At 32.7% G+C, this 24,085-nt stretch overlaps 2 protein-coding genes and 1 long non-coding RNA gene across 3 annotated transcripts; 1 reads left to right on the forward strand and 2 right to left on the reverse strand.

Moving 5' to 3' along the window:
• Positions 1-842: 842 nt before the first annotated feature.
• On the reverse strand, positions 843-2,822 carry LOC124936577 (valine N-monooxygenase 1-like). The gene is made up of 2 exons (XM_047477084.1): positions 1,849-2,822; positions 843-1,701 (listed from the first exon to the last, which is right to left on the reverse strand). The coding sequence occupies exons 1-2, from the start codon at positions 2,791-2,793 to the stop codon at positions 1,060-1,062; spliced, it is 1,587 nt and encodes a 528-aa protein (XP_047333040.1). The 5' UTR covers positions 2,794-2,822; the 3' UTR covers positions 843-1,059.
• A 3,543-nt stretch (positions 2,823-6,365) lies between these two features.
• Positions 6,366-6,941, reverse strand: LOC124934544 (phenylalanine N-monooxygenase CYP79D16-like). The gene has a single exon (XM_047475074.1). It carries the CDS (start codon positions 6,939-6,941, stop codon positions 6,366-6,368), a length of 576 nt encoding a protein of 191 aa, XP_047331030.1.
• Positions 6,942-21,756: 14,815 nt separating this feature from the next.
• On the forward strand, positions 21,757-23,885 carry LOC124933531. Its single transcript, XR_007098991.1, has 3 exons — positions 21,757-22,027; positions 22,123-22,223; positions 23,816-23,885. It is a non-coding gene; the product is annotated as an uncharacterized LOC124933531 (long non-coding RNA).
• The last annotated feature ends 200 nt before the right edge of the window (positions 23,886-24,085 follow it).

A 24,085-nucleotide genomic window follows, 5' to 3' on the forward strand; every position in this document is an offset into this window, starting at 1 on the left:
CATGCCCTGCTCTCAAATGAAAGAAGTGATTACACTAGGAATGATTGGACTACTCCACAATCAAAAGCTCCCCCAATCTCTCACTCTGGATCAGCCAAAGAACAAGAAGAAGAAGGAAACCAGAAAACCCTAGATCTGTAATTCACCCTCTCTCTATTTGCTCTGTTATGAGAAAAATACCCAAAAAAAGTATTTATACTCTAACCCGTTTTCTAAAAGAAAACCCTGACCCGTTTACCCAGAATTTGAAACCCGCCCGCAATGGCAAGGAACACCTCAACAGAGCCCACCCTAGTCCATGCGTGGCTCCGCCCCTGGAATCAACCGAGCTGCAAGCCAACGGGAAGAATGACTGCCTTGTTTGGAATCAACCGAGCTGCAAGCCAACGGGAAGAATGACTGCCTTGTTTGGAATCAACCGAACTGTAGCGGTCATTGGGGGTTGGGGAGAATGGCCGCTTTGTTTGGAATCAACAGGACCAGAGCTACAAACGACCATAACCTTTTGAACCAAAAAGTTTCAGTTCGAATTTTCAGTTGAACCGTCTAGTCACACGGATTTTGATCAATTATACACACGAATATAACATGTCCACTTTTATTAATTAACATTATCCCAAAATAGATTGATAGAGTCAAATTAACTTGTAAATAGTTTATGGTAGTTGTTGGCATGTTTTTGACTAAAATTATGTCTTGGTGGAGTGCCCTTAAACTTATTACAACACTTATTTGTATTTTTTCTTCATATCATGATTCATGAACTAGTTCAAATCGCTCATCTTGGACTTCAATATGATACATTTTTTCCATTGCAAAAATTCAAGTAGATGAAATATTGTCTCCTTTAACAAGTACAATATATATAGCTCATAAATTATATATATCTCTAAATATTTAGTTATAGTAATTTCATTTGAACTATTCTTCATTTAACCGAAAAAATGAAGAAAGAACTTTATTACAACATAATTAATAAAACATGATTAAGATTGAAATAAAAATAAGTAATCAAATCAATGTGAATCAATAACCTTGTCAAACAATGAAACCCGAGGCTTATTCTTCAAGAAGTGCATCATACATCCCCTCATCCAATCGAGGCAATGCAAAGGCATGTAGAGGCTTGGAAGGAAGCATCTCACAAGCACCTTCAACACTCTTGATGTAAGGAGCGTTTGGCGATGGGGACCATGTGAAAGCTTGGAGAAGTCGAGCTAAGAGCATCACTGACACCGTGGTTCCTAGGCTGACTCCAGCACAACCACGCCGACCTATGCTGAATGAGAATATGCGAAGATCTGGATCGTTCAAGATCACTTGTGACTTGTCATCTTTAAGGTGACGCTCGGGTTTGAACAAAAGTGGGTCATCCCAAATCCTAGGATTTCTTCCTAGACCTGGACGGCTTAAGAGAACATGGCTTCCTTTTGGTATGAAGTAGCCTGCCACCGTAGTGTCGCGAGTGGACACATGAGGGAGATTGAAAGGTGCAAATGGGTGGATTCGAAAAGACTCTTTTATGCATGCCTTAATATAATGGAGATTCGACATGTCGGATTCTTGGACAAGTCGGTCTTTTCCAACAACTTGGTCTAATTCTTGAAGGGCTTTCACAAATATATCAGGTTGGTTTAACATCTCGTCGAGGGCCCATTCCACCGCGTTTGATGGATTGTCAACCGTTGCAACCGTTATTTCCTGGATTCATGCAAAAATGATTTATTAATACAATAAACCTTAAAAGTTTCAACAATTAACTTGCAAAATTATTTCAACCAAATTCAATGTTACTTGTTTTATTTTATTTTATTTATTTATGAAAAATGGATTAGTTAAATATCTTACCAAAATCAGGGATTTAATCTCTTCCGGTGCCAATAGAGGGTTTCCTTCATCATCTTTAAGAGTGATTAACATGTCAAGAAGGTCCTCAGTAACACTCCTTGATCCTTCCTTCCATTGTTTAATCCTCGAGTCTATGTCCGGGTCCTGATGTTTTCTTACACCCTCATTAGCATGTCTTACTAGTTTCTCATGACCGTCGAGATCCAACCGATATCGAAGAAATGGAATGTAGTCAGAAATGCAAAAAGAATATGTGTATTTGAGTACATTAAAAAGTGCAGCCACATGCTCCACATCCTCGACTCCAGGTCCTCCGTTTATATCCTCTTTACCGAAAAATCTCTTGCCGAAAATCATTTTTCTTATCACATTCCCGCAGTAGTGTTGTGCAACGGCTCTGATATTCACCACACCGCCGTCGCTCTTCGTAACATTGTAGACATGACGAACGAGGTGGTCAGCCTCCTCGGCTCTCTTGCCATGCATCCACTGGTGGGTGGCCGGAGAAAGGATGCTAGATGCCAATATGCGCCTCATCTTCTTCCACTGATCATTTAGAGGCGTCAATGTAACCGCGGAAAATCCTCCGCTCACCACCTCAGCCGACATAACTATTGGGCGCGAAGCGAACACGGCGTCTTGTTTCTTAAAGAACTCACATGCAATCTCAGGTGATGTGACCGTGATCACGTGAACGTTCCCTAAGCGGATGCAAAAGATCTCGACTCCCATTTTGGACATGGTGTCGTGTATCCAATGATAAAACGGCTTATTCTTTAACATTAAGTGAATGCTACCGATAATTGGCCATGGCTTGGGACCGGGAGGGAGAGGTAACTTTGAAGTGATCATCCTTCTCTTGAAAATGAGAAAAATTGATATAGAAGCAATAATAAGTGAAATAAAGGCTTGAATGGAAAGTGGGAAGAAAATGATATTGGCCATATTTGTTAGTGAAGTGACAAAAGTATTCATGCAAGTGAAGGATGGTGAGAATGGTAGGAGTGAACAAGAACATTTATAGTGGTAATTCAATAGGAAAAATGAAACATAGTCAACATTGGTTGATTGTTAGTTTTTGACTAATATAGCCCCCTTTCTTCTTCTTTTTTTCTTTCTTTTTTGGGTACTTAATTAGTTCATAAAAATTGAATTTTCAATTTATGTACATAAGTTGATCATTCTTTGGTTTGGTTGTTACAACATGCTCTATTATATTAGATAATTACAAGCATATACCTATTAATCAGAAAGATCCCGGTTATGCAATCCCTTCACTTTCACAAATAGGGACAAAATATTTTTTAATTTTTTTTTAAATATGACCGTTTTGTACCTCTCTGTTAAAGGGGAATGGAGGAAATCCCGTAAAGATCTTTTCTGCTTATTTATACCGTTTAAGCAAGAATCAAAATCTAATACTTTATAAAAATGGGACAACGGATTAAGTATGTAAAAATGGGGCAAAGGATTAAATATGTAGCCCGCAAACAAACTTAATCATTTAACCAGGCGCAGAACTTACCACTTGACGGGCTCGAACCCAGAAACTTAGGGTTGGTATCCACCTCTTTTTGCCGCTAAGCTAGAAGAGGGGATGAAAACAAGTACAATTCTTTAACCAACTAAGCTACTAAGACTTTTAAACAGAGATTAAAAATGGAACAACTGATTAAGTATGTAGCCCACAAACAAACTTAATCATTTAACCAGACGCAGCCCGCAAACATACTTAATCATTTAACCAGACGCAGAACTTGCCGCCTGACGGGCTCGAACCCAGAATCTTAGGGTTGGTATCCACCTCTTTTTACCGCTAGGCTAGAAGAGTTGCGGGCTACATACTTAATCCGTTGTCCTATTTTTTTTTCCCAAAAAAAATTTAATACTTTATCTTGAATTTTATCTTGTATTCTTCAAGTAACAAAGTATATGTATTGTTTAATCAATCCTTGCATAAATATGCAAATGGATTTATTTTTTAAAGTTAATATTGAATCTGTAATAATTAGTAATAATTCAAATTTATCCTTAAAATTTATTTATAATGACAAAATATTTTTGATTTTCACCTCTTTTATATATATATATTGATGTTTATAGTATTCGGGGCAGAATTATGATGATATAAAGGCAGAATCATAATGATATCGGGGCAGATTGAGTGACTTAAATACCATCCTCGATCAACTACGGGTCAAACCCAAAAAAATTTGTTCAATTACCGCGGGGCATCATCAATGTGAATTGAACCTTTTACTTTATATTCTCTCTATACTTTGTCTTGAATTTGATCTTGTATGTCTTTTTATTATAATCATATTATCTTAAATAACAAAGTATATGTATTATTTAATCGATCCGTGCATAAATGGATTTTTTTTTGAAGAAATTTAATATTTAATCTATAATATTTAGTAAAAATTACAGATAATTAAAATTTACCCTTAAAATTTACTTATAATGAGAAAATATTTTTGGTTTTCACCTCTTATAATCTCTCTCTATATATACATAAGAGCAGTCACATAACAGTAGAGATTAACTGACTTCAAGAGTGCTAAAATAAAATAATAATTATTCACATGTCCTAGAGTTGGCGGCTGAAGTGGGCTCTGTCAAATAAAATAAAATAAATAAATAGGGGTGACCAATGACCATAATTCTCTCTTTTTTTTTTCCAAAATGAAAATAAAAAAAAGACAAAAAAAGGCAACTGCCTATCTGCTGCTGCGTTGCTTCGGTTGAAAAAGGTTGAAGAATTGCTTATAATTATTGTCAAAAAGATTAGAAATATGTAATAATATGAGAAATCATCTAAAATTTTAATTAAAAACCTCTTCTTTTAAAAACATGGATAAAGGGGGAGAAATCCTTTCTTTTTATGTTATAGAAAGTTAAAATGGTTCTCGAGTTAAGAACACCATTGAGACACGGTAGTTTTTGGTTATTTCGATGTATCCCACTTATAAAGTGACATATATACACAAAAGTGAAGCATCACCTCCCTTATTTATTGATTTTTTTTTCTCTTTGTACATATGACGTTTTCTTAATAAATAAATATACTACTTGTACTGGTAACATCAAATTATAGGGTTTAGTCCCGGTTTAAGAGATCATGACTCTATTTTAGTATGAAGTAATCGCTCACGTAGTGGATTCAAAAAGACTCTTTTATGCAATATTTAATAAAATAGAGATTCCGCATGTAATATTATTAGTCAAACCTGTATTTCCTTACAACCTAGTCTAATTCTTGAAGGTTTTAATAAATATATCGTGTTGGTTTAACATCTTGTTTAGAGCCCATTCGACCCGTCTGATGAATTGTCAATCATTGTTACCGTTATTTCCTGAATTTAAGACTAAATGAAATATTTATTACTACAATAAATATGAAAATCTAATAGATGAACTTGCCAAATAATTCTTAAAAAAATAGGTTTGACATGAATTAATGTGCTATATCATTTTACTCTTTAACTCCTCTCTATAGCAATTACCTTATAACCTATACATACAAAATAATTATATTTATCATTCAAAAATATAAATAATTTCATATATTATCTTAAAATATCAAATTATAAGTTTTTTAATCCATTCTATAATAAATGAATTAAAAAATTTCCAAAAATTTAATATTTAATCTATCCTAATTAATTATACTTACCAAATAATTTCATATTTACCCACAAAATAAAAAACTGTAGAAGGATAACTATCAATGTTTATCTAATAAACAAATATTTTAATTTTAATTTCCACTAAAACCATCTTATTTATAAGAGATTTATGCCATCACAGAATAAATTCGAATAATAAAAAATAATTATGTATATAATTAATCACGAGTGATTTGACTAAAGAAAAAAAAGGAGGCTGGTCAAATAAAATAAAAAGGACAGACCAAAATTCCTCCATTTTATTTATATATTATAAATAAATATACACCAATACGTATCTAATTTATTTAATTAATTAGCCTGGGTTAAAATTAAATAATTGTTTAATTAATATATAACGTCACATAATCTTCTCTGTATAAATATAAGATTATATTAAAATACTAATCATTTTGTATTAATTTGTTCATATACAACCTAAACATATTTAAATTTATCATTATCTCATATATATATATATATAAAATTAATTCACATATGCGTGCAGTTTAATGTTTTAACACTATATATCTTTGTCGACACATAAAAAAGAGTTTACCGGCTCATATATGCGCCGCTATACATATTACCGACTCTTAATTAAGCACAGTAAAAAAGTAGTGTCGGTAAAAAGATTTGCAGACTTGTTGAACATGATAGTATATTTATATATATTTTATTTTTTTTCATCTACAAAATGTTCAGTCACTAACTCATATATTCTCAACTTCAAATCATACAAACTAAATAAAGCAATTTATTACAAAACAATTGACAAAACCAGATAAATAGTAATCAAATAAAATTTATAAATTAAACTATAAACCCCACACATATGCACTTCTATTCTTATAGAAGTGCACCGTACATCTCCTCATTCAAATGCGGCAATGCAAAGGCATGCAGAGGCTTGGAAGGAAGCATCTCACAAGCACCTTCAACACTCTTGATGTAAGGAGCGTTTGGCGATGGGGACCATGTGAAAGCTTGGAGAAGTCGAGCTAACAACATCACCGACACCGTGGTTTCTAAGTTGACTCCAGCACAACCACGCCGACCTATGCTGAATGAGAATATGCGGAGATCTGGATCATTCAAGATCACTTGTGACTTGTCATCTTTAAGGTGACGCTCGGGTTTGAACCAATGTGGTTCATTCCAAATCCTAGGGTTTCGTCCTAGTCCAGGACGACTCAAGAGAACATGACTTCCTTTTGGTATGAAGTAGCCTGCCACCGTAGTGTCACGAGTGGACACATGAGGGAGATTGAAATGTGCAAATGGGTGGATTCGAAAAGACTCTTTTATGCATGCTTTAATATAATGGAGATTCAATATGTCGGATTCTTGGACAAGCCTGTCTTTTCCAACAACCTGATCTAATTTTTGAAGGGCTTTCACAAATATATCAGGCTGGTTTAACATCTCGTCAAGAGCCCATTCGATCGTTCGAATGATTGTCAACCGTTGCAACCATTACTTCCTAGATTCAAGTGATCAAAATTATTTGTTAATAAACAAATATGAAAAATGTCTCATTTTGCGAAATAAGTTGAAGATTTATTTAGTTTTCAAAATTATTTTAATAAAATCTTACCAAAATAAGAGATTTTATCTCCTCCAGTTCCAATAGATTGTTTCCTTGGTTATCTGAGGGTGATTAGCATGTCAAGAAGGTATCATTAACATCCTTGTACCTTCTTTCCATTGTTTAATCCTAAAATTCAGGGGCGAAGCTATGATGAAAAATTACCCGGGGCTGACTCCAACTTGCATCTCAGATTTAACTTTTTATGCTCCGTTTTTTTTTTCAATAAAATTTCCACGATTATTAGAAGATGGAGACTCGTCATGCCCTCTCAATGCACACGCTTGCAAAGTGAGCCACCGAGTGCTTTCAATAGTTGTTGTAAGCCGTAATCTGTTATTTTGTTTTTCATCTAAAGATTATGCATTCAGTACTTTGTCAATATGACAAGGATATTCATTAGATTATGAAGATATTCAACTGCCCTATTATGTGGTGAAATATTACATCCTATATGCATAACAAAAGAGCATCTATCTTCATCATTAACTCGCTTTCAATATTTGAATCCATCTATTGTAAATGTAGGTTTTTGGGGTTGCTTATGTTCAAACAAGAAACATGGGAAACAAAAAGCAGCATTTTTCAAAGGAGAATATTCTAACTAAGTAAATTTCTTAAACCAATGATTTTGGAATCGTCGATTTTGATTTCCAAATTTGGTTGGCGGATACTCATCCTTAATAGGTTGATATGACCCCATCTTGATATAAGCTCGTCTAATTTCATCCATTTGATTAAAAGGATATTTCCATATCGGAATACGTAATAATGGATCAAGTTTAAGAGAACTTACATCAACATCAATTCTAGGAGATTTGTTAGGTTCTTGAACAGGGATATCAAATTCTTTATTTAAATACCAAATCAAACCAATGTAATTATTTTAACTTGTTTATTAATATTAATTTATATTTTCTTATAAATTTTTGAAATAGTTTAAAATTAAGAAATATAAAACACTATTATTATTTTAATTTTTATATTTTACCCTTATAAATAATTTGTATTATTAATTATATTAAAATAAATAAAAAATAATATATAATTATTATATAAATATAATTTTAAAATAAATAATATTATTATATGATTTACATTATTTTATATATAATTTTTTATACTTTATTTATAAAAATAAATCTTATTTATATATTAATTAAAATTTATGTATTATTATAAATATTGTTAATATATTAATAATAATTATTTTAATAAAATTATATAATAAATTATAAATGAGGCCAGGGTTGATCGGTTTGATCAACTGACCTCATCTTCACAATTTAATTACATAACCAGCTGGGCTAAGGGTCATATGTCAAATAAAATATAAAATGTTTTATTTTAAGATTTTAATTTAGGTGGGACTGGAGCCCACCCTAGCCCATGCATGGCTCCGCCCCTGCTCAAATCTATTCCGGGTCCATAGTGTTTTTGTCCTGTCTTACTAGTTTCTCATGACCATCGAGATCCAACTGATATCGAAGAAACCGAATGTAATCAGAAATACAAAAAGAGTATGTATATTTGAGTACATTAAAAAGCGCAACCACATGCTCCACATCTTTGACTCTAGGTCCTCCGTTCATATCCCCTCTCCCGAAAAACCTCTTGCCGAAAACCACTTTTCTTATCACATTCCCGTAGTAGTGTTGTGCAACGGCTCTGATATTCACCACACCGCCGTCGCTTTTCATAACATAGACATGACGAACAAGGTGGTCAGCCTCCTCAACTCTCTTGTACGTCATGCATTCACTGGTGTGTGGCCGGAGAGAGGATACTAGAGGTCAATATGCGTCTCATCTTCTTCCACTGATCATTTAGAGGCGTCGATGTAACAGCAGAAAATCCTCTCCGCTCACCACCTCAGCCGACATGACAATTGGGCGCGAAGTGAACACGGTGTCTTGTTTATTGAGGAACTCACATGCAATCTCAGGGGATGTGACGGTTATCACGAGAACGTTCCCTAAGCGGATGCAAAAGGTCTCGACTCCCATTTTGGACATGGTGTTGTGCAGGGTCGGAGCCAGGATTTCAAACCTACCCGGGCTAAAATTATTTTCACAAAAACTAATATAACACGATGTTTTTTAATATTCCATTATATATTAAACATTCTTAATAACACGATGTTTTGCTAGCACCATCATATCCCTAACGTCTAGGATTTCTTTTTAAACTTCGTGTGACATATACTTTGCATTTCCTAGAGCTTTCTCTAAGATAACATTATCAATATTATCATTCCATTTTATCAAGAGCTTTAACATCTCAATAGAATTACCTTGATTTTGGGAATCTAAAGATTCATCGTGACCTCTTAATGCACATGCTTGCAAACTTAGCCAACAAATACTCTCAATTATTGCTGCAAGCCTTAATCGATTCTTTTCAATTTGTTCAAAAAATTCTCGATTCATAACTTTATCTATATGTCGAGTTACATTCATCACATCAACAACAAAATTTGAAAATTCATTGTGTACTAAGTTAGAACTCCCCTCGTGAAACAAAAAGGCACACTTCCTTCATCATAAACCTTTTTTCAACTTTTGAAACCTTCAACTGTAAATGCAGATTACAGTATCTTCGAAGAAGAGTTCTCCAATCACGTGAACTTTTTAAACCAAGAGTATTGAAATCGACGTTGTTGCTTTCCAAATTTAGATCTCGGAAACTCCGACAACATAGGTTGTATGGTTTCATTTTAATGTAAGTTCGCCTAATTTTATCGTGATAATTTACAGGGTGTCGCCACATAGAAATACGCAACTCAGGATCTCATTCAAGGTAGTTTCATCAAACTCAATTCTTTGAGATTTAGAAGGAGATTCTAAATTCTTATCGGAAATTACTGTATTTGGTTCGATTAACTCAGATAATGAAGGATTATAAATTTGGCTTAAAAAAAGATAAAATATTATTTTTTCGTTTTTTCTCTTAATTTGACATTAAAAATGGTTGAATTTTGAGATTCTCAACCTACAAATTTATTAAATACTAAGAAAATTATCATCAAAACATGAATAATGTAAAAACGATTCACCTAGACATAGATTACTATAAAATTGAAATTATACAGACTTGGTGAGAGAATGAATTTCAATTTAAATCGACAAAATACGCTCATCCGTTTTAACCTAATGAGTAGTAAGAATTCAAAATTTAAAATTATGACCGTGACTATTATTATTAGTGACATATTTTTTTAGTTAAATTGGATAAATTATATAGCTTATCTATATGTAATTAAATTTAATTAGAAACGAATAAATTAGAGACTTTAATTAGAAAACAATAAATTATATATTATTGTATAAACTATTTATTTAGGAATTAATAAATTAAAATATTTTTTAATTATGAATAAATATAATATATAATATATTAGTATTGACTAGTAATTTTTTTTTTTTAATTTAAGAATTAATAAATTAGATTAATGTGATTTAAATAGAATAAATATACTATAAAATATATGTTACATAGAATTAGTTAAAATTAGATGTTAGATAGAATACATATAATATATATTTAGTTAGCTGGTGGGGTCCCCGGGCTATAATAGAGAAGTTAGTAAATTAGGTAGCTATATATTATATATTAAAGTACTACTTAGGGCTACAGCCCGGGTCACGCTATGAGTGCCTCCGCCCCGCCCCTGGTGTCGTGTATCCAACGATAAAGCATGGATTGGGACCGGGATGGAGACATAACTTAGCTGGTACCTTTGAAGTTATCATCCTTCTCTTGAAAATGAGAAGAATTGATATAGAAGCCATAAGTGAAATAAAAGCTTGAATGGAAAGTGAGAAGAAGATGATATTGGCCATTGTTAGTGAAGTGGCAAAAGTACTCTTGCAAGTGAAGGATGGACAAGAACGTTTATAGAGGGAATTCAATAAGAAAAATGAAACATGTTCATTTGATTGTTAATGTTTGACCAAATAGCCATTTCTTTTTTTCCTTTGGGATATTTTCATAAAAATATTAAAAATTGAATTTTAGTTATGTACATAAGTTGGTACATAAGTTTGGCATACATTATTGGTTTTGGAGGACCTACTTCCTTTGTAACTCTTTTGTACAAATAAAGATATTATTTGTTTTTTTTAGAATGTCATTTTCACTGACTCACTCTTTGTATCTCCATCTTACCTGCTTTAAATTGTTATTTTTTTAATTTACTTCGTAATTTATTTCTTTATCTTATATCAAATACTTTTTATATTGTAAATGTATAAGGTGAAGTTTAGCTCTTTAGAAAATTTTCGGAGGTGAGAATCCAGTTAATATGCTGATGATAGTTGTGACAAACGAGAAATTGAAGTTGTGCACAACTTCAGTTGACCTTATTCGTTAAGACACCGGATGGAGAGCCGCTACCGATTGAGAGAATATGAAGTTATTCTCCGAATGAGAGATTGTTGAGTTGTGGAGTCTACAATTATAATAAATTCTAAGAAGTTAATTATAGTTTATTGGATTTGTGTTTAGGTTTGGCTTGGGCCTGACCAAGAATTATTTATGTTTTATTACATTAATGTTTACCCTATAAATATGTCATTGTTAAACGTTATATATGATAAAACATAATTTTAGAGAGATTAACCGTGTGAGGCAAAACTTTGTATTCATCTTCTTTCTATTGAAATTAGGTGGCGGCTGAATTTGACGTAGCTCTTTTGAGTGAACCACTAAAAATTCGTGTCTTCTTGTGTTTTTATTTTTCTTGCGCTTTGTATAGATCGTTTCAAGCATGAGATTTGGGGCATTCAAATCCTAACATAGAGAAGGGGATCACCTCTCCACTGATTTTCGATTTCTTGACGATCTTTTCAACTGTATAACCACTGTTTGTAATCTTTTCTTTAGGGCCACGTTCTCAACAATTTCTTTAACAATATTTTTGTCTTTTTCGACAGTCGATATATATTCAGCTAAAAAATCTCTCAAATCGGCCGTAGTAGACTCTTCAATTTTGGAATCACTATCTGAAGTCTTCTCAATAATATCTTTATAAAGAACTTGTTCATTGAAGATTACATTCTTGTTACGAGTGATCTTCCGATTTTAATTATCCCAGAAATGATAATCAAACTCGGTATCACCATAACCAATGAAAAAACATTTATTAGACTTTGGATCAAGTTTGTTTCTAAAACATTAATTAAATGCATATATGATAAACAATTTATAAACACTTTAAAAATGAATGATTTACCTTTTTATTACTCTAAATTTCTTTTAAAATTCTGAATTCAAGAAGAACAAATGGTTATTTGTTGATCAAGTAGACAATAATGTTGATAGTTTCTGTCCAAAATGTTTTAGGTAGCCTAGAGATCTATCTAATGCTTCTAGCACGCTCGTTCAATGTTCGATTAATTCGTTCAACTACTCCATTATCTTGAGGTATTCAGGGAACAATCTTCACTATACTGATCATATTCACATCACAATACTATCTGAAATCTGAATTGATGTACTCACCTCTGTTGTCGAATCTCAAGCATTTAACCTTATGATTTGTTTCATTTTTAACAAAAGCCTTCATTTATTAAAATAACAAATACATCAGATTTGTTCTTCATAAAATAAACCCATAATTTTTTTGTTGAATCATCTATAAACGTCACTTAGTAGTGTGATTTGCCTAGACATCAGTGTATACTAACTATAACCTTTCTTTCTTGAGCTCTTTCCCAATCTTTAAGAAACTCATACATTTCTATTTTCCAAGAATGTAGTTTTTGTATAAATGATGTTCAACATATTTTAGTTTTGGATCTGACAATTTTTCAAAAGAATTTTCATCATTTTTTCGCTCATATGGCATAACCTACAATGCCATAATTCACTATTCTTTGAGTCATTAATAAAAATAGTAAGTGTGTCTTTATATGTTGAAATCATGTATAACGTCTTGGTTTTGTGATATCGAGTAACAACTATTTCTCCTTAGACACCTTCCACACACCGTTTCCACAGCTGAAACTGTGACCTTCATCATAAAGTTGTGTAACAGAAATTAAATACGCATTAAACCCAACATGTGTCTCACCTTATTAATTTTCCAAACCTTACCATTTTTCATATTCAATTTGATGTCCCCCATGCCCACAATATCTAATGGGCTCACCATGTGCAAGATAAACTTTCCCGCAATTGTAACTACATAGTTTTCCATTAATTCTTTGTGGGTAGTGGTTTGAAAAGACACTCCTAAATCTAAAACCTATGAGTCTAACAACTGACAGAAGCAACACATCAGTGATAATTTTTGTAACTGTGTTGGCTGAATCATTTTTTATCATCATTATTCATCTTCGGTGCCTTTTAATTATTCTTCAAGTGACGCTGTTCACCACAATTCTAGCAACCAAGTGTTTGCCCACACTTGGACTGAATCCTCATGTTACTCAATATAGATATGCTCTTACCTCGATTTAAATTTATATCATTACCTCTAATCCTATTTCAACATTTAGAGCATAACCTTTGAACGTTTCATTAGAATTAATTTTATGAACCTCTTCAACTACGCTCTCTAACTTAAAATAATTTTCAACTTTGCATTTCCAAAAAAATTACTAATTGTTTCTCTTATATGTTCCAACTATTCGGTAGAGATGCTAACAAAATCAGGCCCTAACTTCGTTCTCAAAATCAATCTCAACATATAGAAATTGATTCAATTTGTATTAAATTCGTTCAAATGAGTAGTGACATATTTACTTTCAACCATTCTTAAATTAAAAAGTTTTTGCATTAAATGCACCTTGTTGTTAGCATATGGTTTCTCATACATATTAGAGAGAGCTTTCATTAGACTCATGAGGGCCTTCTCCTTCGCTAGATTGTGAGCAATAATCCTGACTAGTGTCAATTAGACAACTCCAAAAATCTGTCTATAAAGGAGTTTTCATTCAACTTCATTCATCTTTTCTGGTTTTTCACTTAAAGGAACAATAAACTTCTTTCCGTAAAGATAGTCCTCAATCTGCATCCTCCATAATGTATAATTTGTTCCATTGAATATTCCAATGTAATGTCCTATACTGCTATCACTTCCCATCATTTTTAAGTACTCCAATATAGTCTAGCAGCTCTGATACCAGTTGTTAGGATTTAGGTATCGAAATCTAACTTGTTTGAAATGAACTATAAAACGCAAGAAAAATAAGAACACAAGAATACACAAATTTGTAGTGGTTCATTCAAAAGAGCTACGTCCACTTCAACCGCTACCAAATTTTACTATGAAGAATAAGGAATCAATAATTTTTACCTCGCACTGTTTATATCTCTAAAATTCGGTCTTGACCAATAAACTCTTAACAACAAAATATTTATAGGGTAAACATTAAGATAATAAAACTTAAATAACTCTTAGTTTAGGACCAAGTCCAAACTCAATAAACTCTAATTAATTTATGTAAAGTTTATTACAAGTGTAGGCTCCACAACTCAACAGAAAGGGGGCCGACTAATCCTCATTAAAAATGTGTTGTCACTCATGCCTACATATATGATGTATTTATTCATTCTTCCAAAGAGCGTGGTTGTAAAAATTGAGAGAATAATGTGTAAATTTCTATGGAGATCTTCTAACTTATCGTTTTGTCATCTAGTTAGTTGTGATAAGATTAAATGTTTTAAAAATCAAGAATATATAATATTCGAGATATGGTTTCATTTAATAAGGCTATTCTATCAAAACTGTGTAGTATATTTACAATGGAGTCGAATAGTCTTTAGGCATCGATTATCAGATATACGTATGATTAAGTTTGGTCTGATTGGTTCACCAAAATGTCTAATTATCCAACGGGGTATAACATTTGGAGGAGAATTTATTCTATGTGGAAAAATTTTCGTTAGTAATCTAGATTCATTGTGGGGATGGTTTTTCGATCAATTTTTGGGACAACATTTGGTGTAATGTCAAAAGTCTAGTTACGACGTATCCTGAGCTTACTTTTATTGCTATATGTAGAAATGTCACATTTAAGGAATGTTTGATCATCGATTTAATGGCTTTGCTAGCCGAATTAGATATAGAAGGAGATTAAATATTAATGAGAGTTAGTCTCATAATAGAGTTTATTTTTGGTAGGACGCAAGCAAGTGTCCCCGTCTGAATGTGACATTATGCATTGACAAGACATTGATAGTTTCTATGTGGGGCATTGCTACAATTTGTTCATTAAGATGATTTCATATAATTTTTGGTGTAAGAAACTTTGAGAGTCAAATATTTCATCCAAGATCTCGTTCATTGAATGGAGCGTTATGCACGGTGAAATTCTTACAGATGATATGTGCATGCAAAGTGTTGTATTATGATTAATCGTATGTGTCATGAGGAGGTTGAATCGTCAACTCACTTACTTTTACAATGTCGAGGGGTGACTAATATCTGAAGTCTTTTGTGAAATATTATTAGGATTAATTGAGTGATGCTCGAGTCTTTGGGTAATTGCTAGGAAGTTTGGATTGACGTGACTGATATGACTTGCCTACATAATTGAGTTACCATCTCAATTATTTTTTGGTGGATTATATGGTTGAAGAGAAATCGTTGAATTTTCAATTATCGCAGTCGTCCAATGCGTATAATTCATAATATTATTATTATGACGTTGTCTGAGATCCGTTAAGGAAAATTGATATAATCGACCAAGGAGTTAATCATTATTTTTAAGTACTTACGAGTTCGATAACCTTTTAAATAACTTTTTTTTTTTCATTTCATGATTTGTCATTTTGCGTTTTGCTTAAACAATTCTTATCGATTTTAATATACATAGACCATTTAAAAATAAATATACATAATTTATTTAATTATTTTTTTCTTTCTAAAAATTCAAAAAACTAAAATACTTACTCTAAAAATAAAAATTTATCCTTAAAATGACCAAATATTTTTGGTGTTGAGTACTGAATTCTGATAACTTACAAAAGCATTCAAATATGGTGGTAGGTTAAGTGACAAATATTCCAGATTCAATTAGGACTAGAAATCTTTTTGATTAAGAAAGGGTCACGCCAATTATTCGAGTGTTAGGCGGATGACGTGGATAGGTTACTTAAATAAAATATAAGGGACGGACCACTGACCAATAATTCTTTTTACATTTGATCGAAAACAAAAATGAAAAAAAAGGCAACTGCCTAATTACATTTCTGGTGATGGCCAAAATTTGCGGCTGCCCCCGATTATTTTCCTGCTGAGCTTAATTACATTATTGTACGAAAAAAGAAATTTATAAAAAAATATTGGTTTATATGAATGATTAGATTCAAATTCATATAAGGTTAAATATTAAAACTCAAATATATATATATTTTTTTCTTCTAGTGTATTTTAATTGGATATATTCATCTTTAATATTTGTTGAAAATAGATGGTACGACGAAAGATAAAACTCTAGAGAGGAGATCAATTCTTAAGAAGATTATCTAGACATGTGTAGGTCTCTTTTTATATTTTTTAACCATCAATCCTAATTCCTAATTGAGACCTCTAATCTCGTGAGTTTACGATCCTTTATTACCGATTTCTTATCCATCTCAGCAAAGCAACCTTCAATTTCAATTAACTTCTCATCTTGTGACCTTATTAATTTCACATGCCTCTCTTATCACTTGACAAACTAACCACCTTCTTACAATTGATCTCTAATCTCGTGACCTGATGGTCTTTGTTATCGCTTTTTATATATCAGCAAAACATATCTAAATCACACTTTCACATATCTATTATTCCTCGACAAACCAAACCATCTCAATCGACATTTAGTTTCGTAATCTTTTGTTATCGGCCTCTTATCCCTCGGTTTTATCTATTGTTACATCAAATTTTAACACAAGTGGTCATGTTTTTGATTAATATGATAATGCCCACTTAATTTTGGGTTGAAAATTGAATTCATTTTGTTTGTATTTTAAATATATTAATGATAAAATAAACAAAGAAAATTTTGATCATATAAACAAAGTTGGAATTATTGAATAATATAACATTTAGCGTCATTTCATTAAAAATTCTCAAAAATGGGAAAAAAACCACGAGTTTAAGAGATCATTCTAGACAGGCCTAAATGATTTTGAAGTCGTAACATTCTGAGTAAAAGCTAAAAACGTAAATGAATTATCTAATTACAATGCTTTCAATTCTAGTGAGTTTAAAAAACGGTAAATTCCAGTTCCTACAGATATTTCAGTTCTGCTCCGTGCTTGGAATTCTTGTCAACGTTCCCGCGAGGGCGCTGCAATCCGATACAATATCTTTCCTAACTCTTCAACGCTCCTACAGGTTCTGTCATATACCCTTGCATTTCGTTCTTGCCAAATGTTATACACCACTACTTCAAAGTCGCACTTGAACACGCTTGTTGCAAATCTATTTCCCTTGGCTTTGAGTAGTGCTGCATCTTTGATTTCATTCTATTTGCTTGGGAAACTGATCAGCTCTAGGCTTTTATAGAATCTTTCCCAAAGCTCTGAAGCAATACAACAGCTCTCGAATAAGTGATCTATGGTTTCTTCATTTCCTCAACATAGAAGACAGTTCGTATCCGGGATACTCATATATTTGCTGATACAATCACAAGTATTAAGTCTTTCCCAGAAGGCGAGCCATATGATGAACTAGTGTCTAGGGATAATCTCCGTTGACCATACAAGAGGAGCCCATTCTACTTTCTGTGCTTTTTCCCGGGTTACCTCCCATATTTTCTTCGATACCAGCTTCCCATTGTCCTCAGCTTTCCATTCATGAATATCCGGTCTATCGTGTAGTTGTATGTTACTTATATGATAAAGTATCCTCTGTCCTTCTAGATTTCTTCTTAAGAGTGAGTCACAATTTCCGTCTTTAATGTCTCTAATTTTCGCTTCTGTGTAGTCCCTTCTGATGCAGGTATTTTGAAACTCCTCCTTGTGGATGATAGGCTGGTTTTCGAACCAGGGGTCGTGCCAGAATAGAGTGCCTTTCCCATCCTCTAGCCGGATGTCATAAAGATCTGTAATATCGCTTATTAGTTTAAGAATCTTTTTTAGAGACCAGCTCATACCTTCATAAATTTGCAGGTCCAAATGCTGGTTTCGTATTTCATAAACCTCGTATGCACCCATTTGATCCATTGTAACTCCTGATTGCGCTCTAAAGCCCACAGATGCTTGAAGGTGAGAGCCTTGTTCCACTCGATACAGTTCTTCAAGCCCATGACTCCCTCGTCCTTCGGTTTACAGAGAGCGGTCCATTTGACTTTTTTTCCTCCTCTTCCGCTACTGCCCCAGATAAAGTTCCTCATTAGTGTATCGAGCTCCTTCATTACCTTCTTCGAAATGACCATTTGTTGTGCCTTGTAGCCAACTATGCCCATGACCACTGTTTTGATAAGTTCGATCCTCCCTACATAAGAAAGTTTTTTCGCTGCCTAGCCAGATATCGTGTATTTTACCTTTTTAATCAGCGGCTTGCAGTGTGAGATCTCGATCCGCTTCACGGTTAACGGAATTCCTAAGTACCTTACGGGAAAACTTCCTTCCTATCAGCCCATGATGTTGAAGATGTCCTGCTTCGTTTCGTCATTTACGCCTCCATAAAATGCCACACTTTTGCTTTCATTAATAGTTAAACCTATAACCTCAGAAAAGAACGTTAGTGCAGCCCTAATAGTTTTAATGGAATCAATGTCTGTGTGCGCTAGAATGAACAAATCGTCAACAAAACATAAATGGGTTACCTCCTCTACCTCATAGAATGGGTGAAAGATGTATGGACGATTCTTTCGGAACATCACGAAGATGCTCTAAAAGATCGCCATGATAGCTACGAAAAGGTAAGAAGAGAGGGGGTCCCCTTGCCTTACCTCGTTTTCACCCTTGAAATAGCCTCCGTGGACTCCATTGACACTAACAACAAAGCATGATGATGAAACACACTGCATAATCCAATCAATAAAAATCATAGAAAAAGCAGATACAACTAGAAAGTCTCGAATGGCTTCCCATCTAACAGAGTCGAAAGCTTTCTTGATATCTATTTTGAAAGCCACTCTCGGAGATATTTTCTTATTCTCGTAGCCTTTTAGAAGGCTTTACATGAGAAGAATATTATGAGAGATTGTCCTACCGGGGATGAATGCAGATTGATTAAGATTTATAATTTTTCCTATGACATTTTTAAATCGTTTAGAAATGATTTTATAAATTACATTGCAACAAAAAATTGGTCTGAAATTTTGTACTTTTTCGGGTACCGCAGTTTGGGGATCAAGGTTAAGACCGCTGTATTCCATTGCTTTAACATCTTCCTGTTCTTGAAAAACTCCAAAACCCCATCAGTAACGTCTTTACCCACAACCGACCAATTGTCTTTGAAGAACTGTGCATTAAACCCATCAGGACCCGGGCTTTTATTCCCATCAATACTAAACAGAGCTTCTTTAACCTCAACCCTCGTGACCACCCTTATCAACTCGCGACTATCTTCTGCAGAAATTTTCCTATCAATAATCTAATACAAGGTATTCAGGTGACTTTGATGCTGCTTTCTTGTACCCATAAGCTGCTTATAGAAATCGATAACCAAATCTTGTACACCCTTTTGACACTGAACATATTCACCATCATCATTCTTCAGCATGTATACATTGTTTCTCATGTTTCTAGCCTTGCATTTTCTGTAGAAAAAAGCTGTGTTTTTGTCACCCAACGAGCCATCTCTGTCTTGATTTTTGTCTAATAAAATTCTCTTCAAGAAGACTCAGCTTTCTGAAATTTTCAAGCGCATCCCTTTCTGTTTCATTGAGTTGTTCATCATTATCATCCCTTAATAACCTTTTCTGAACTTCTTCCAATTCTTCTCTAGCAGCCAGAACTCTATTGGAGATATTGCTGAACTTCTTCTTGTCAAAGCTTTGGAGATGATTCTTCAAGAGTTTAAGCTTCTCAGAAACCCTGTACATGTTGAATCCCCTGACATCTGTAGACCATACGCTTTCGAGAATACCCTTGAATTTGTCGTTTTCCATCCAAAAATTGAAAAATTGAAAGGGCTTTTTGAACCTTTCTTCCTTTTCCCAGAACAATTTAATCGGGCAGTGATCAAATATACCCGGATTCAGATCATGAAGTTGACTTTTCGGAAATTGGTTAATCCAGTTCTCATTTACCAGACACACTGCTTTATAACAAATGAAATGTAAGTTTTTAATTGTTCTATACTTGTTGCAGGTTGCTTCATTTGTTATAACATTTAATTATTTTTTAGAGGGTTATACTTCATTTTGATTCAGTTATTGTTTAAAATATATTAACGACGACTAAACGACCTCTTTCGAAATCATCATGCTCTTCCATATAGATAACTTCCTCTCCATTTTAGAGATATTGGAGACCAATGTAAAAACACTTTTCATTTTATAGGTTTTTAAAATTAATTCTTAAAAATTTTATTTTACCATGTATGTACATAATAATATATATATATATATATATAATATTTGTTTTAACATTTGAAGTCATATTAATCCTTTCACTAGTAAAAAACACTGCAATAGCGACGACAAATGCCGACTGGACACAAAAACCATCGGTAGATATCATATCAATGCCGACCAAGTCGATAGTGGTAGGTATTTAGGATATAATAGCGACCATTCACAAAGCCTTCGGTATCTGGGGCTTAATAACGACTACTTTAAAAAGCTCTCGGTATTGTAATCACTATACCGATGGTTTTGGGCCCTCGTTATACTTCATTAGTTTTAAATAAAACTATTATTATTATTATTCTTAAAAAATATATATAAGTTAAGTTTAAAAATAAATCTAAATGAGATTAATAAATAAAATAACAAAGTATAATTAGAGCTTCTTTAACCTGGTTTGATTTTGTTTTTAATAAAATAGTAACTATTTTAATTATTAACGTTAATTTTAGAAAATAAATTGAATCCAAATCATTTTTCAATTACTAATTCAAACTCAGATTTTCTGACTATTAATTTGTGGCAGCATTAATTATCCTTTTTTAATATTATATTAAGATAAGTTTCAATTTTTCATTAACATTTATTTAACATAATTTGGAATCATACAATAATATCTTTCATTTAAAAGTTTATTTAAATGTCACTACAAATTTTTAGCAGAAGTATGTAATGATACAAATGTCAAATTTTCTCATTTCTAAAATTAAGAAATCATCAATTCGAATATGTGTTTGTTTGTTCGAAATATTGTTATTTAAATAATTCATGAAATTATTTAAATAATATTGTTTAGTAAAAATTTAAAAAAAATAATAATAATATTTTTAATACAAATAAAAAAATATAGTCACTAGACCAATAATATCCAATTGAATCCACTTTAATCCAAAATCAACACCAGACATGGTCATAATTCCGGCTCCCCGCTCACTTGAACCGGCGTCCTCAATTTACGGTGTTCCATCCTAGTTATACGAAGGAGAGAAGGTTCTGTCGATTTTCAATTTATCTCACTATCGTTTGTCTTTCTGTATTTTATTCATTCATCATTCCGTTCATGTTTAAGATTGAGATTTTCTTTCCTAATCGGCATTGATTAAACCCTAAAATGAGTGAACTCCAAGAGAATGTCGTGATGCTCTCGTAGGAGAGTTAGAACCTGCAGATAGAGAAGGGTTAGAGAACTCCCCTTTCAAGGTTTTAATCTATCGTCGTTGCACCGATGATTATCCAGTAACAAGAGAAGGCGAGAGTATTTGCAGAAGAAGGCAATCATGGAAGCCACGAGAACAGAGAAAATCGATCACGAGGTTGGAGGATTCCAAAATGACATACTTCGTTTTGAACTTTAAAGCGTTCAGAACGATATCATTGGATCTCATCCTGTTGAATCTACACAGCAATTGGTATATAGATTATATTGTTTCATATATTGATTAGTAATAAATATAAACGTGTTCTCAGGTTAACATCTCTACGTATGTGCACGCTTCTTTCTTAGGTGAATAAGGTGCAGGAGGAGATGAAGAGGATAGTGCTTGTAAACACCTATGGCTCAACTTTTCCCATGAGAATAGAACTTGATACTCAGATTATGTCCAAGTAAGCTTCTCCATGTTTCTATTTGCAACTCCCCCTATCATTTTTCTATATAATGTTGTTAGATCCTCTGGAAAGATAGGAAAATTTCTGAATTAAGTATAAGTTAGAGTTCAGTGTATGTGACTTAAATTTAGATTATGTTGATTTCAGTTTCTTCAATTTGTATGATTTACTTGCCTAACTGTCAAATTCCGAGTTAAATATATCAATGAATTACAAAAAGATTGTCCATATTGAAGGACGTTTGGCTGAAGGTCATAAAACTAGACTTGGATATTCTTTAGACTTGGTTTCCTGTAGTAAGAAGGTCCTATGAAGTTTGAGAATACTTGAGTTTATGTAGTATCACTAACTAGGTGTCTCAAAAACCTATTAATGGTTTTTGTATGATTTAGAAAGTGATCTATTCTCCATTATTAACAAATTGAATCTGACTGAATGATCAGTCAGATTGGACAATTAGGGTCACTATGTGTAGAACATTAGAATTTCCAATGCTTCAGCTAATCAAACCGGGTTAGATGGCTAGCCTTTGGGTGTGATGATTTCGATAATAAAAATGACTTCATTTTACCCTCTTATACAATTGATGGCCTGAAATCACTCATAACCTTGATCTCTTTATTTATTTCAATTTTGTTCAGCTTTATTACCATCTCTTGCATCAAAAAATAATATAACAAAATAACCAGAATACAGAAAAAACAACCTTCTAGATTTAGGGATATTATCCTTATTCTGAATTGTATTAGATACTTCTGCACTGATACAGACTATGTTGATTGAATATTTTGATGTAATATTGATGATCCACATAAGAGTATTATCATAAGAATTAGGAAAATGAAGGGTTGATTGGTTAGAATATAGTATTAGCCCATATATAATGCATAACCATTGTAAACAAATAAAGTTTGGAATAATAAAGAATCACATTTTCTAACTCTCTCCTCCTAAATTCTCCAAGTCTTTTCTTTTTCTTCAACTTGTTTTTTCTAAACCTTCCCGAATAATAAAGAATCACAGTTTATTGGAATGATAATATATAGACAATGGTAGTTTAGAGATGGTAGAGCGTAGAGTTTAAAAGATACTGGAAACACCAAAGGGTCTTATAATTTGGACATTCATTTGATAGTAACAATGAAGGGAGTAAATGAGAAGTGCCATGAAGATTTTTTGATACAATCACCAGTTTCCTAATATAATTTATCAACATTGTGGTTTTTTTGAAATCGTCCTTCAAAAACTAAGAATTCATGTTCTAGAATTAACTTCCTCCAACTCTACCATCTAAGTTGGCAAACTCATAAGAATTTCTGCTTGTTGCTTTTCTACAAATATAACAATAAAACCAATTATAATTCATTTAACTCAAAGATCTTGTTATTTTTATAGGTAGTAATTATCCAAGATAAACATATGAGTTTCAATTATTGTAAGTTGTTAAATGTGCCTTCCTTATTTGGTGGAAATAGTGCTAACAGTTAAAATTTTATTTGACATTTTCTTTTGCTTTTCATGTATTGAACAGTCATTTTCCATTTTGACTATTTCTTTCATGTTTTGATTACTTTTTCTTCTTATTGTAGAAGCAACTAGAGAATCTTGGTGCTCAACGAGTATGGATTAAAGACATGTTTAAAGAGATAAAGATGAAGGTATATTTATTACACATTTCTCTCTGACCCTGCTTTTCGCTATATATGAATGAGTCCATTCTTTGTTCTTTCTTTGTTCGTTCATTACATTCTAATGAAGCTCATTTGATAAAAGTTGTTTAAAATCACTTAATTCTTTAGATTTAGTTCAAATTAAGATAAAATAATCTTACTTATTTCTTAAGTTACAAATGAATTAAG

This window comes from Impatiens glandulifera, chromosome 4 (genome assembly GCF_907164915.1).
Source record: "Impatiens glandulifera chromosome 4, dImpGla2.1, whole genome shotgun sequence".
Classification (NCBI taxonomy): domain Eukaryota; kingdom Viridiplantae; phylum Streptophyta; class Magnoliopsida; order Ericales; family Balsaminaceae; genus Impatiens; species Impatiens glandulifera.